Below are 12,195 nucleotides of genomic sequence, written 5' to 3' on the forward strand. Positions count from 1 at the left end.
TATTACAATAATTGAATTTGAAATTTTTGGTATTTGGAGTTTGGTCGTTTTCCAACCGACATTTAGGCTTTCATCCACTTTCTTTTTCCAAACAGACCCTGTCAACATCCTCCCAACTCCTCTGATAGCCTTCTCCCAAACAGAGCCTTATCAACATTTTATGGGCATTGGATCCAGTAACTTGACCTGATGCCCATTTGCCAAACCAGCAAGAATATGCCCCTGCCAAACACGGGACAATTCATTTGGCACAACTTACCGTGAACGATTTTTTCCTGCCAGAATGGGGTGCGAGCCAACACATGCATCACATGCTGGAGGAGCCATTTTTGTCCGATGTTTGATGGTGGCCATGGGCCCCACGTGTGTTGGAACACAGCAGTCCAGCGGACTCGTGTGTCCCACCAATCAGACGGCCGCTGATTGTATCTAAAACTGGTTTCCTACTTTAAAAAATTAAAAAAAGACCATATAAATCACATATTAAGGGTCTGACAAGCCTCCCAAAAAAAATTAAAAATAATCATGAAAAATAGCAATTTCAACTCATTATGGCATAATTAATAAGTAACACCAAAACCAAATATCCTTCGTTTTTAACTCAACGTTACCAAGTCTTGAGTTGACGGGGTGTTTGTTTCATGCTATTGCCTACGAAGGAAGCCCTCTTTCATATGAAAGAAAGCCACCTTACCAAGAGGAATGAAACAAACACCTTCATACAAAATATGTCGTTGGGCGCATGTAATAATAGTGATAAAAGTTTAAAACGGCAAGTTATCACTATTTTTTCAGTGAGATTTAAAAAAAAAATAGTTATCTCGAGTTTTTCACGAAAATATCGGCTAAAAATAAATTAGTTAATGTTTAATAAATATCGGGCAAAATTAAAACTTTAAAAGATTATATGAGTTCATGGTCTTGTCCAAAATTGAAACTCCTATATAAAATCATTCAAAAATTCAAATTATGGGTTTAATTTACATGGACTTTAGGAGACCTTTATTATTGTCAACGTGTTTAAAGCATTTAATTTTCAAGATAGATTTAGGAAACAGTTTTCTAGTATCAACACTTTCCAAAGCTCCCGTGTTGAGAAACTCGTTTTATGCTTTTGGCGGATGAGAGCAAGTTTTATTAATATTAAGAGAGAGATGAATTAAAGGATAGTTTAATGAGAATTTAATCACTTGAAAATAATGTTGTTCAATGCATTGTAAATTAATTTAAAGCAAGTAAGGGTCTCTTTCTTTATTTTAAATCATTCGATAAAAACTTAAATACCGTGATAAAAAAAACGATATTTAGGTTTTGTCAAAAAATATCATGATATTTTGAAATTTTTGCAAGATTTTAAATTTTAAAACGGTAAGATAATATATCACGTTTTTTAGCAATATTTTATAAATACCGGCGATGTTTGTCACTATTCACGTAATAAATGCAAAATAGCATCTTCCCTGTTAAGTGAGTTTAGACGTTTCCCATGGGGAGCCACTTTCCCTACTTGGGCATCACTTTCAAGGGAAAGTTAGGTTCACCGCTTCATCTCAACAAATACAATGAGGGGGGTATGAAAACCCATATTTGGAATAAAGCAAGGGCATAAAAGACCAACTTCTTTTCTCTTCCCTTTTCATTAATTTCCATTGAGTACACGCATATATAAAAATAAATATAATTGTACAAGAGACTGTATTCCTACTTTCCTAGGCTTGTTAGGCAGTAATTGGCAAGAACAAACCGCATAACCTGATCACTTGGTGAGACACCCCCACATTAATGTGTGCTGTGTTGTGTATTTAAACTTGGGCTATCCCACAATCGTTTCCCTGCTGCCTCCTCTACAGTCTATATTTAGCACGTAGTAGAGAGCTCCCCTAGAGACAGAATCTGCAGCCTTCCCAATCTGCTGCCTCTGACTTGCAGCTGTGCATGTAAAACCGAAATCCAAGGCCTGCATACTCTCTCTCTCTTTATCAGAATCAGATATATAGAGAGAGTTTCTGAAAGAAGGTGCCGGTGAGGGAGGAGAATGGAAAGGATGGTGAAGTGGTTGCTGGGTATTGCTGTTTTGGTGGTTTCATCATCATGGTGGTGGTACTCTAGGAAGAGAATGGATGGCAAGGGTAGGGTCCCCAAAGGGAGGTTTGGTTGGCCTATTATTGGGGAGACCCTTGACTTCATCTCCCATGGCTACTCCTCTCACCCTGAGGATTTCATGATGAAACGACGTGCACTGTAAGGACAACAACCCCCCATCACCATCATCATCACCATCGTCATCATGGTTGTTGTTATTTTTAATGTTCTACTGTAAGTAATTTCTATGGTGGTTGAATTTGGTGAGGAAATTAATCGTTTCAGTGTTTGTATGGAATAGATTCTGTTTTGACTGCCATGGTCCCCTTTGTTTTTATGCCATTTTGCCTTTTTGATGAGAGATCTTGGGTAGTAGACAAAAAAGAAATGTCAGTTTTTTTGGAGAAAATATGAACTTTTTGATCCGCAAAAAGTATATAGGCTTTTGTAGGGATGCCTTTTTTTCGAAATAAGATACAAACTATTTGTTTGTGTTTTTTTGGCTTGTTCTTTATTTCATCTTTACATGCATCTTTACCCTGCTATCTTAGATTTGATTACAAGAGAAACAAAACATGTGAAAATTTATTTTGTTTCTTGATGATTTCAAATTGATCAAATTTTCTTGGTTCTTGGTGTGGTAGCAAATCTCTCTCTCTCTCTCTCTCTCTATATATATATATATATATATATATATATATATATATATATATATATATATATATATATATATATATATATATATATATATATGGGGAGCATAATTTTAGAGAGAACGGGGAAAAGAAAAGCATCAAAACAAATATTTTTATCTTTTGCTTTTTTTTAATGAATGAGCCCTTATGACCTGCTCCAAATTTTCAAATCTTGGATTTCAATGCATCCAGTGACCATACAAGATGGAACAGATTATGCCCATAGGAATAGGATGAAACTACAGTTCCTTTTTAGCATCTTAGCCTGGTCAACTCAAGTTATTTGACCAGATTTCAGTCATGTTGGTCTACACAGCTTTTGTTTTTTCCATACTCTCTCACATACAACACAGTTTTGAGATAGGGCAGTTTTGAGATAGGGCAGTTTTGAGATAGGGTGACCTTGTCAATAATCCATACTAATTGACCTTGTGGGATGAACAGAGAGAAAGATTTGGTGATCATACTAATTGGAAATTTGTGGAATGAATAGCAAGAAAGATCTCTCGTAAACAGGTTGGAAATTCTGAAGGCACTAATAGACAAAGCACTTGAGTTTGACATCCCGGGGGTTCAGGGATTTGCTATTGAAATGACATTCACAACACACAGGATGTTGACTGGGAATTCCAAAGACCACGCTTTTTTTCATTTTATTTTTTTAATTATTATTGTTTTTTTTTTAATCCTGTCTGGTTTGTTTGTTTCGTGATTTTGCATGGATACTGTTCTAGTTTCACTCCACAGCCACACAGGCAATGATGAGGTACTTTTCTGTGCGGAGACAGTACTTAATTATTGAAGTTCATTTCTCTGTGTGTCTCCTCAGATAGTAACAATGTGAAACCATTCGTGAACAGTAAGAAAGAACAAAAAATATTCGCGATAAACAATACAAACCATCATCTTCAGCTCCTTTTCCTTTAAATTTTTTCATAATGATTTGACTGGATTGTCGTGTCATATCATTTTGACCGAAGAAACTTACCATTTTAAGTTCTTTATGTGATCACTACCAACTTGTGCATTTTGTCTTTCTTATGAGTTTTCACTAAAAAAAAGCATCAGAATCTCCATTTCTTATTTTTCCGTGACTGGCTTTAGACCAGACTGCTTATGCATCATTGACCACCAGCGGATTTTGTCATGAGAAGCTTGCAATAGAATCAATTACTTGGCATCAAGCTGAGAAACAAGCCGAGATGCTCGTGACTCCGTGCATGTTTGGCTTATAAAGGGCTTTTCGGGCTTGTAAAACTCTATCAGTAAGCCAAACATGAATAATAGGTGTTCAGCTCAGCTGTATAAACTTGTTAAGTAATGACAAATATTAATTTAGGCATATTCTAGATCTTAGCCTATAATGTAAAACAAATGATTGAAGCATTTGGTTTGCAAGCAAAAGGTTTAGATAGAAGATTTTATTACTTACAACTCTGAACGGTTCATTTTTGCTGTAATTCTGTTACTTTCAACTCTAAAACAATGTAATTTTTTTTTAGCAAGCTGTAACTCCACTTGTTTAGCTTGGACTTGTTATAAACTAGAACTCAACTCAGCTCATTACAAGAATCAGCCAAGCTTTTTTCTTTTTTCATGAGGAATGGAGAAACCATTTGAGAGTAAGAGACCTGGTTGCGCTGGGCTGTACCTGCCAAACCTACGCTTCTTCGACAGCGAGCCAAGCTTGAATACTTCAAGCTCGGCTTTTTCAACTCCTTTGCGAACTCTAATCACTACAATCTTATTATGTGCAGATATGGGAATTAGGTGTTGAGTGAGACTCAAATTGTCTCATTTACAACCAACCAAGATTCATCTTTTTAAAGCTGGAGACAATAGAATTAGAGTTTTAAACCCATTGCTTGCAAGCCAAACTTCATGTAACTCTACTTTTCATTTTTGTGCAGATATGGAAAGGTGTTCAAGACCAACATTCTGGGGAGCCCCACAATAGTGTCTACAGATGTGGAGGTGAACAAGGCAATACTGCAGAATGATGGCAAGACCTTCATCCCATTCTACCCAAAGACTGTGACAGAGCTGCTGGGGAAGGCCTCAATCCTGCAGATGAACGGCAATCTGCAGAAGAAGATCCATGGATTGATTGGTGGGTTCTTCAAATCACCTGCATTGAAGGCTCAGATCACACAAGACATTGAGAAGTATGTGAAGGTGGCGATGGGTGATTGGAAGGATGGCCAGTTGGTTTACATCCAAGATGAGACCAAAAATGTGGGTTTCTTTCAATTTATTTCCTAGTCTTTTTTACTTTCGTAAGGGATATCTTGGCATTTGATGAAATGTGAGGCATTTGCCACATAAGTCACAAGGACACGGGCACGTACGTCGACACGACTTTTTTTTAAAAACTAAGACACTAGAACACGAATTTTTTTATACTTTTTATATCTTTTGATATTTTAATATATGAGATATGTTCAGTAATAAAAATTATGTTAAAACTGTATGAAAGTAGTGTATGACGCTTGTCGTGTCGTTACGAGCCCCTAACCCTAACTTGTCTCTGTGACATGGTTGGCACGCTTAACATGTCAGGGCTCTGACCATGATCCAGCCAAGTGGATCCTATTTTGGGGTGTCAATGGGTCAGGTTTGGTTCGGAATCAGGTGGAACCAGACCTGGCTTCTATTTTAGGGTATGGTATCGGTCTGGACTCGAGTTTAATCGAATCCACCATAAGAGAAACCATACCCGGATCCGATAAGAACTATATGAACCAGACCCTGGCCATACCCGGTGAAACAATATTTTTTATCATTTTTACATGAACTCGGATCGGGACTGGGTCTGGTATAAAATTTCAGAAATTATGCCCAGGTCCAAGTATTAATCTGACCTTCGGGTTCAGACCCAGGTCTTAATCCGGCCTTCTTATTTATCACCGTTCCCGGACCCTATTGGGTTTGGTACGGGTCGGGTCTGGGTAAACCAGACCCTTTGACACCCCTGATCAAATTGCCTTAACATGTCAGGTTTGTAAACATTATATAATACATTTAAGTTGAAAATAAACTATAAAGTTTAAAAATCTACAAGTAGTTATCAAATAAACTTCGTGGATGCAACCTGCAAGGAAACCCTAGTCCAATGGATCCTACTTCTTAATGGACTTGGGGGTCCAATGGGGCATTGATTTATCACTGGACTCTCTGCAAGCCAGGCATAAATCCAAATCTATTTGTACTGTTCGAAGGAACACCAGACTCCTGACTCAAACCAACTTGTCTGATCCAGGGTCTGATCACATTGGTTTGTATCGTTTGGCTGTAACTGTGTAGTGCCTTGCATCTGGCTGCCTTATCAGAGTGGGATTCCAGCCCAAGTTGGATCTGTGGTCCATGATACTTACACATTGAGTCATATAGGTCTCTTTTTTTGTCTTAATCCTTCCAATGATAAAGTGTAATAACCTATGGTTCTTTTGATGATGAATTGCCCAACTCTGTGAGATCCAGATTCTGAGGATGCCAATGGTTTGGATCCTCTCTAGGTATGAGAGGAACAATCCAAATGGGTCTATGAGAATCGGGTCAGTATCCAAATTCAGATTTTTTGGACTTCAATCCAGACTGAATCTTAGCTCCATATCCCCATCAGGTCTAAGTTTGCATTTTAAAAGCTACAGTAAGTCACAACTCTTTTTTTGGATTTGGGTTTGGAAAAAACCATTATCAGGTCCATTTGGATATTCTTCTCTTGCTAATCTTGCATGGCATGCAAACAGATAACGTTCAGGGTGTTGGTGAAGGCACTGATGAGCGTGGAAGGGAGAGATGAGGTGGAGTGGTTGAGGAGGGATTTCAAGGAGTTCATAGCCGGTTTGATCTGTCTGCCCATCAACCTTCCTGGAACCAGGCTGCACAAGTCCCTCCAGGTACTCTCTCTCTCTCTCTCTCTCTCTCTCTCTCTCTCTCAGTGATCTTTCACTCATATTTATCACCAAGTTGATGTGCGTGTTCGAAACCCACGGGTGGTGTCCCTTGCCCCAAGGTGGAATTTGGGTGTGGGGGACCTCAAGGGTTTTACCAACAGGGGCCAGCCAATGTGTTGTTGGGTGATGGGAGGTTTTTTCCTTGGATTATCTGAAAATTATATATATATATATATATCAATAATTATCATATAATTTTTTCAAAAAACAAATATTTTTAATTTATTAACGACATTTGTGCCCATGTTTCTTATTAACAAATAATGAAAATCTAGTCTTTCTTTTTTCGTTTCTGTTGTGCTATTGTAAGGCCAAGAAGAGAATGTTAGCAATGGTCAACAAGATCGTCAAAGAGAAGATGGAGAAGAGAAGTGGTGAGGTATTGGATGCAATAGATGTCCTACTCAAGGAGGTGACTTCTCATTCTAGTTGTAATGGAGGACAAAGAGAAGAAGAAGAAAAAGAAGAGGAAAGTTTGTCATTGGATTTCTTATCAGAGAATATCATAGAGATGATGATCCCTGGTGAAGACTCCGTCCCCATCCTCATGACACTTGCCGTCAAGTACATTAGTGACTGCCCCTTGGCTCTACAACAACTGCTTGTATGTCTCTCTCTCTCGTAAAGCAGGGTGGCTTACGGTATTTTTTATTATCATGACAGGGCTCTCCACCCATCTGGTAGAGGCGACTTGTGCATGTCACCAAGTTGACAGGACGACACAAGTTCGAAACCCACAGATGACGTTCATTACCACAAGGTCGAAGTTAAGTGCTCCCCGGGACCCCGAGGGATAGGGAGGACTTCAAGGGTTTTACCAACCTAAGGCTAGCCAATGTGTGATCTGTGATGAGGGGTTTTTGTCTTGCCTATCTAAAAAAATTATGATAGAGTGAGTGAGGACTGTCAACTAGTCGGGAGGGTGCACCCAAACGTGCCCATGTAGCAAGCACATAAGTTGTGGTTGAGGTCTACATCATGTTGGGTTGAGAAAATTGAAGTCTACATAATTTACAAGATACTTAAAACATTTTTTACATAAAAATATATGAGGAAACACTCTAGGTCAGATATCCTGCAAAAATCATAGGCCAAATTAACCAAACCCACATGTTACCTGGGTTAGGTTGGATATCTCGTAAAAAATTTATTGCCCAAACCCGACCCATATGTTACTTCAATCAGGTTTGGGTCGACCTGAATGACGTTGAGGTCAGCATTTTTTTTATGCCCATACCCAGATGTCCTGGTTCAGGTAAAGTCGATTACCTATGACAAACCTAACCCATTGACAGCTCTAGTGTGTGTGGACTCCGCACCGTGTTTGGATGTCTAGGTGAGAATTTCCCTGTGAATGAGAATTCTCACTATTTGTTTGGGGTCTTGTACTACAAAAATCCCACCTCCATCATTTCTCCCTTGAATTCACGTTTACGCAATCAACCGTGGAACCAAACAGGAAAAACTTTGTCCCGAGTCCGACCCAATTGACTATGCTGAGCCATGCATGACTTGACGTGGCTGCTAAGTTCTTAAAATCAGGTCTTGTTTGAGTTATATCCAAGTTGAGTGAGTCTAATGAATTGTCAAAGACTAGGACTGCATTTTAAATTTTGTCAGATTTGATTTTTATTTGTAACTGGATATGGAAACCTTAAACCGGATCCTACCATTTACTTAGTCGGATTACGAAGGGGGGTATGATATCGAGATAAATGGTTAAAAGTTGAATGGATATCCAATCCAAATTCAATCCATTGATGCCCCCTAGCTACCGAGCATGTACTGATCATTTGTTTACTTCAGTCTCAAGAAAATTTGCTCCATTCTCTGCAGGAAGAAAATATGGGACTAAAGAGGTTGAAGTCCCAAAATAGTGAAGGGTTGTGTTGGAGTGACTACATGTCCTTGCCTTTTACTCAGAATGTAAGTTTGCACCTACTTTTTTGGGTTAGCCATCCAAGTAGTTGGCTACATGTCTATGAAGTTTGAAACTTATATCTAGATCATCATATGGCCCATCAATCGGCCATGGCCTAGTCAAAAAAGACGGACTGCGCCTAAGCCCAGTCCTACACCGACAAAACACACCACACAGAACCCACTAGAATGAATCTGATCCCTTAAGTTTACTTATTTTTGCAGATCCATGTTATTTTTCTAAACATGTTGCAGATCCAGCATTGATATATGCATGATCACTTGGCCTGTGAATGGGTAGAATCCAATCTAGTAGCACCTCTAGACTTGATCACTCGGCCTGATCCAATCAATTCAGGTTGAATTGAGAAGGATCCAAACTCCAAAGCTGCTCAAGTACCTTTCTTGGCTCAGCCATTCTTGATCCAGATCTGATCCAAGAACCAAAATGGTTTGGTCCAGGGGTGGGATAGATCTCAAATTAAGTCCAATCCCATTGGACAGGCTAACACTCAGGCCACTTGAAGATGGACCCTTTTAAGCATCCTCTGGGATTGGTCGAGCCCATGGGCAAGCATAATTTTTTTATAATACACCAGTGTCTAGGTTGGATCTGGTCAACCCATGTTGAGTAGAGCCGATCCATTGTTAAAGGGATATGGACCAATCTTTGGGTCCATGCCCACTGCATGGGTTCAACCTCTTGATGACCATTGACCTCAACTCTTTAAGGTGGGATATTCTGGTGGTGTATGGATTTCATTTACCATATTAGGTTAGAGGTCACAGGGTTCTTGCATGGATCTAGACCTGGGTCATAAAGGTTGGACCGGGATCCATCTCAAGCTTAAACATTTTCTATGCTACTGATTGTAGAATTCAGGAAAATTGGAGTGTCAGTTTTTTTTTCATCTCTATAGTGTCTCTAATTTGCTAATATTCATTTTATTTACTTCGGCAGGTGATTAGCGAAACATTGAGGATGGGAAACATAATAAATGGAGTTATGAGGAAGGCTTTGAATGATGTAGAAATCAAAGGTTGGATTGTTAATTGCTAAATGCCATATATTTTTTTCCTTTAATAATGTCACTTTTTATTTTATTTTCAAATAATTATTTTTAGTTAATTGAGTTTTCGTTTCATTTATTAACTGCTTGGTTTAATGTGTGTTTTTGCAGGTAACCTGATCCCAAAGGGATGGCGTGTATTGGCTTCTTTTAGAAGTATTCATTTGGATGAAGAGAACTATGACAGCCCTTATCGGTTTGATCCATGGAGGTGGCAAGTAAGTTTTAGAACTAAATCTTAATTAAATACTAATGCTATGGTGCTCCGGGAGCACCTATTCCCTTATACTAGAAATCATAGTTGTAGGTTGTATCTTCTCATTCAGACCTTATGGATGTACTCAACATAGTTTATTTGATAGGAATGATGCTTTGGATGATATATTTTGGACATAAAACTATAATTTTGTAAGTCATGAAATTCTGATACATTGTGAGCCATTGATTTTTAAAGGTCTTAAAAAACCTACATGTGTGCTATAATCACATGATCCAAAACTTGTTTTCTACTAAATAATGTTTATAGATCATATCTATAGGGCCTGATTAGCAAAAAACGTTCATGAAATTTGAAAATCTAAAGCTTTCATTAGGTGGGAAACTGTGAGTAGGTGCTCCTAGAGCACCCTATCATTACTAATTATTAATTTCTGGAATTATGATGTTATTAATTTCTGGAATTACGATGTTATCTTCTAACCTAGCTTCTCAAATGGATCATTAGTTTGGGCTGGGAAACGAGATGAGCTGCTGGTGGCTCAGCTCGTAAAGAACTCTTTGAAACTCATGAAATAGGCTCAGCAAGCCGAATGCGAGCAATAAGTGCTCGGCTCGGCTCGGATAGAGTTATTAACTAGCAATAAATATATTTACATATATTTTATATTAAAGAGTTGGATGTTTGGCTTGCACTGCAGGCAATAAGTATAGAGTTCAAATCCTATTGCTTATAGCTTTGAAATAATGTATTTACTTTGTAAATGAGTCAGTTTCAGTATGGCTCAGTAGGTTTAGAGTCCGATTTTTATTATTTTTATTTTAAATAATGTAAAGCTTTTATTAATGAGCTGGCTATAGCTCAGGCTTACATGAGCTTAAACTTGGCCTGGCTCACTACAAGAAGCCAAGCTTGAACACTATTTGTTCAGCTCGTTTACCAGTAGTATTAGCTATTGATGTTTATTTCTGGAGTTATGATGTTTATCTCTGAAATTATTTTAAATATGCATGTGTATGTGTAAGTGAATAATGTTTGCTCATGTCGTCAACATGACATCCTCTTTTTTAAAACACCATTTTGTTTTTTGTTTTTTAGATCAAACCCTACAGATGTGCTTTTGTTTAGTTAAAATGTGTTTGGGCCATGCCATTGTAATGTTCGAGCAGATTGTTCTAAAGCTTAAAAGTCAATTCAGACATTCTTATCTTATCGAAAAAGGAGCTTCAAAAATCAGTGGCTCATAATTCACCAAAATTCAGACATTCATGTTTTTTTTATGTGACAACAACATGATCAGAATCACAGATTTATAGAGTTTTCACTTATTAGCATATATATATCCGTATCCTTTTAAGTGAACCTAATGAACTACATGGTCTGTTTGGTGGGGATTGACTTTCTAATCATCAGGATCTAGTGTGTATGCAAGTTTTCTTGGTGATTCAAAAATCAATGGCTGTTAATGCACCAAATTTTTACGATTTTTTATCTAAAAACATTATCCAAGGTTTGATCTCTAACAAATTGACTATGCTTAACATATCTGCAGGGTCAGATTGAGTTAAAACAACTAGCACCGACTGTATGTACATCTACATGAAAGACTTATTATTATTATTATATGGGTTAATCTAGTATTAAGTAGGTTGTGTTAGATTAACCATATATATATATATATATATATATATATATATAGAGAGAGAGAGAGAGAGAGAGAGAGAGAGTTACCCAATGTTATGGTTAACTTGTGATCCGTTTGTAAACCATACAGAGAAGAGAGATTAGTGGCAACCATTTTACTCCTTTTGGTGGGGGCCACAGGCTCTGCCCTGGACTTGACCTTTCTAGACTTGAAGCCTCCATTTTTCTTCATCATTTCATTACAAGCTTCAGGTAACACCCCCTTGCTTTTCTACTTAATTTTTGAAAGAGAAAATGGGATTAAAAAAAAAATCTTAGAGTTGCAATGTTTATGAATTGAGATTACTTCTGTAATTAAAAAAAAAAACTCCCGGTTTTTTTAGGCACTGTTTTTACGTGTTTTTTTCTCATGCAGCTGGGTTGTAGAGGAGGAGGATCAGATCATAAACTTTCCTACAGTCAGAATGAAGAGAGGACTACCTGTCATTGTGAAGCCCATTTCCGGCGTTTCTTCTTATTGACCAAGGCATCGTCGACCTGTAAATTTACCCTAATGGCCTGATCTTACAGAAGAAACTCAATCATGTTAAAAGGAGATAAAATGATAATTC

At 37.8% G+C, this 12,195-nt stretch overlaps 1 protein-coding gene across 1 annotated transcript; it reads left to right on the forward strand.

The window, feature by feature from the left end:
* Positions 1-1,994: 1,994 nt before the first annotated feature.
* Positions 1,995-12,195, forward strand: LOC149831582 (3-epi-6-deoxocathasterone 23-monooxygenase CYP90D1-like). The gene is made up of 9 exons (XM_090012132.1): positions 1,995-2,241; positions 4,688-5,012; positions 6,527-6,676; positions 7,044-7,337; positions 8,570-8,659; positions 9,615-9,693; positions 9,835-9,941; positions 11,715-11,836; positions 12,000-12,195. The coding sequence occupies exons 1-9, from the start codon at positions 2,036-2,038 to the stop codon at positions 12,103-12,105; spliced, it is 1,479 nt and encodes a 492-aa protein (XP_089868258.1). The 5' UTR covers positions 1,995-2,035; the 3' UTR covers positions 12,106-12,195.

Source organism: Nuphar pumila, chromosome 7 (assembly GCF_984573655.1).
Source record: "Nuphar pumila chromosome 7, dmNupPumi1.hap1.1, whole genome shotgun sequence".
Classification (NCBI taxonomy): domain Eukaryota; kingdom Viridiplantae; phylum Streptophyta; class Magnoliopsida; order Nymphaeales; family Nymphaeaceae; genus Nuphar; species Nuphar pumila.

Excerpts from the sequence above, each read along its gene's own strand:
- LOC149831582 (XM_090012132.1), top strand. The coding sequence starts at position 2,036 with ATGGAAAGGATGGTGAAGTGGTTGCTGGGTATTGCTGTTTTGGTGGTT. Across the intron at positions 9,694-9,834 it reads GAATGATGTAGAAATCAAAG|GTAACCTGATCCCAAAGGGA; the intron begins GTTGGATTGTTA and ends GTGTTTTTGCAG. Across the intron at positions 11,837-11,999 it reads CATTTCATTACAAGCTTCAG|CTGGGTTGTAGAGGAGGAGG; the intron begins GTAACACCCCCT and ends TTTCTCATGCAG.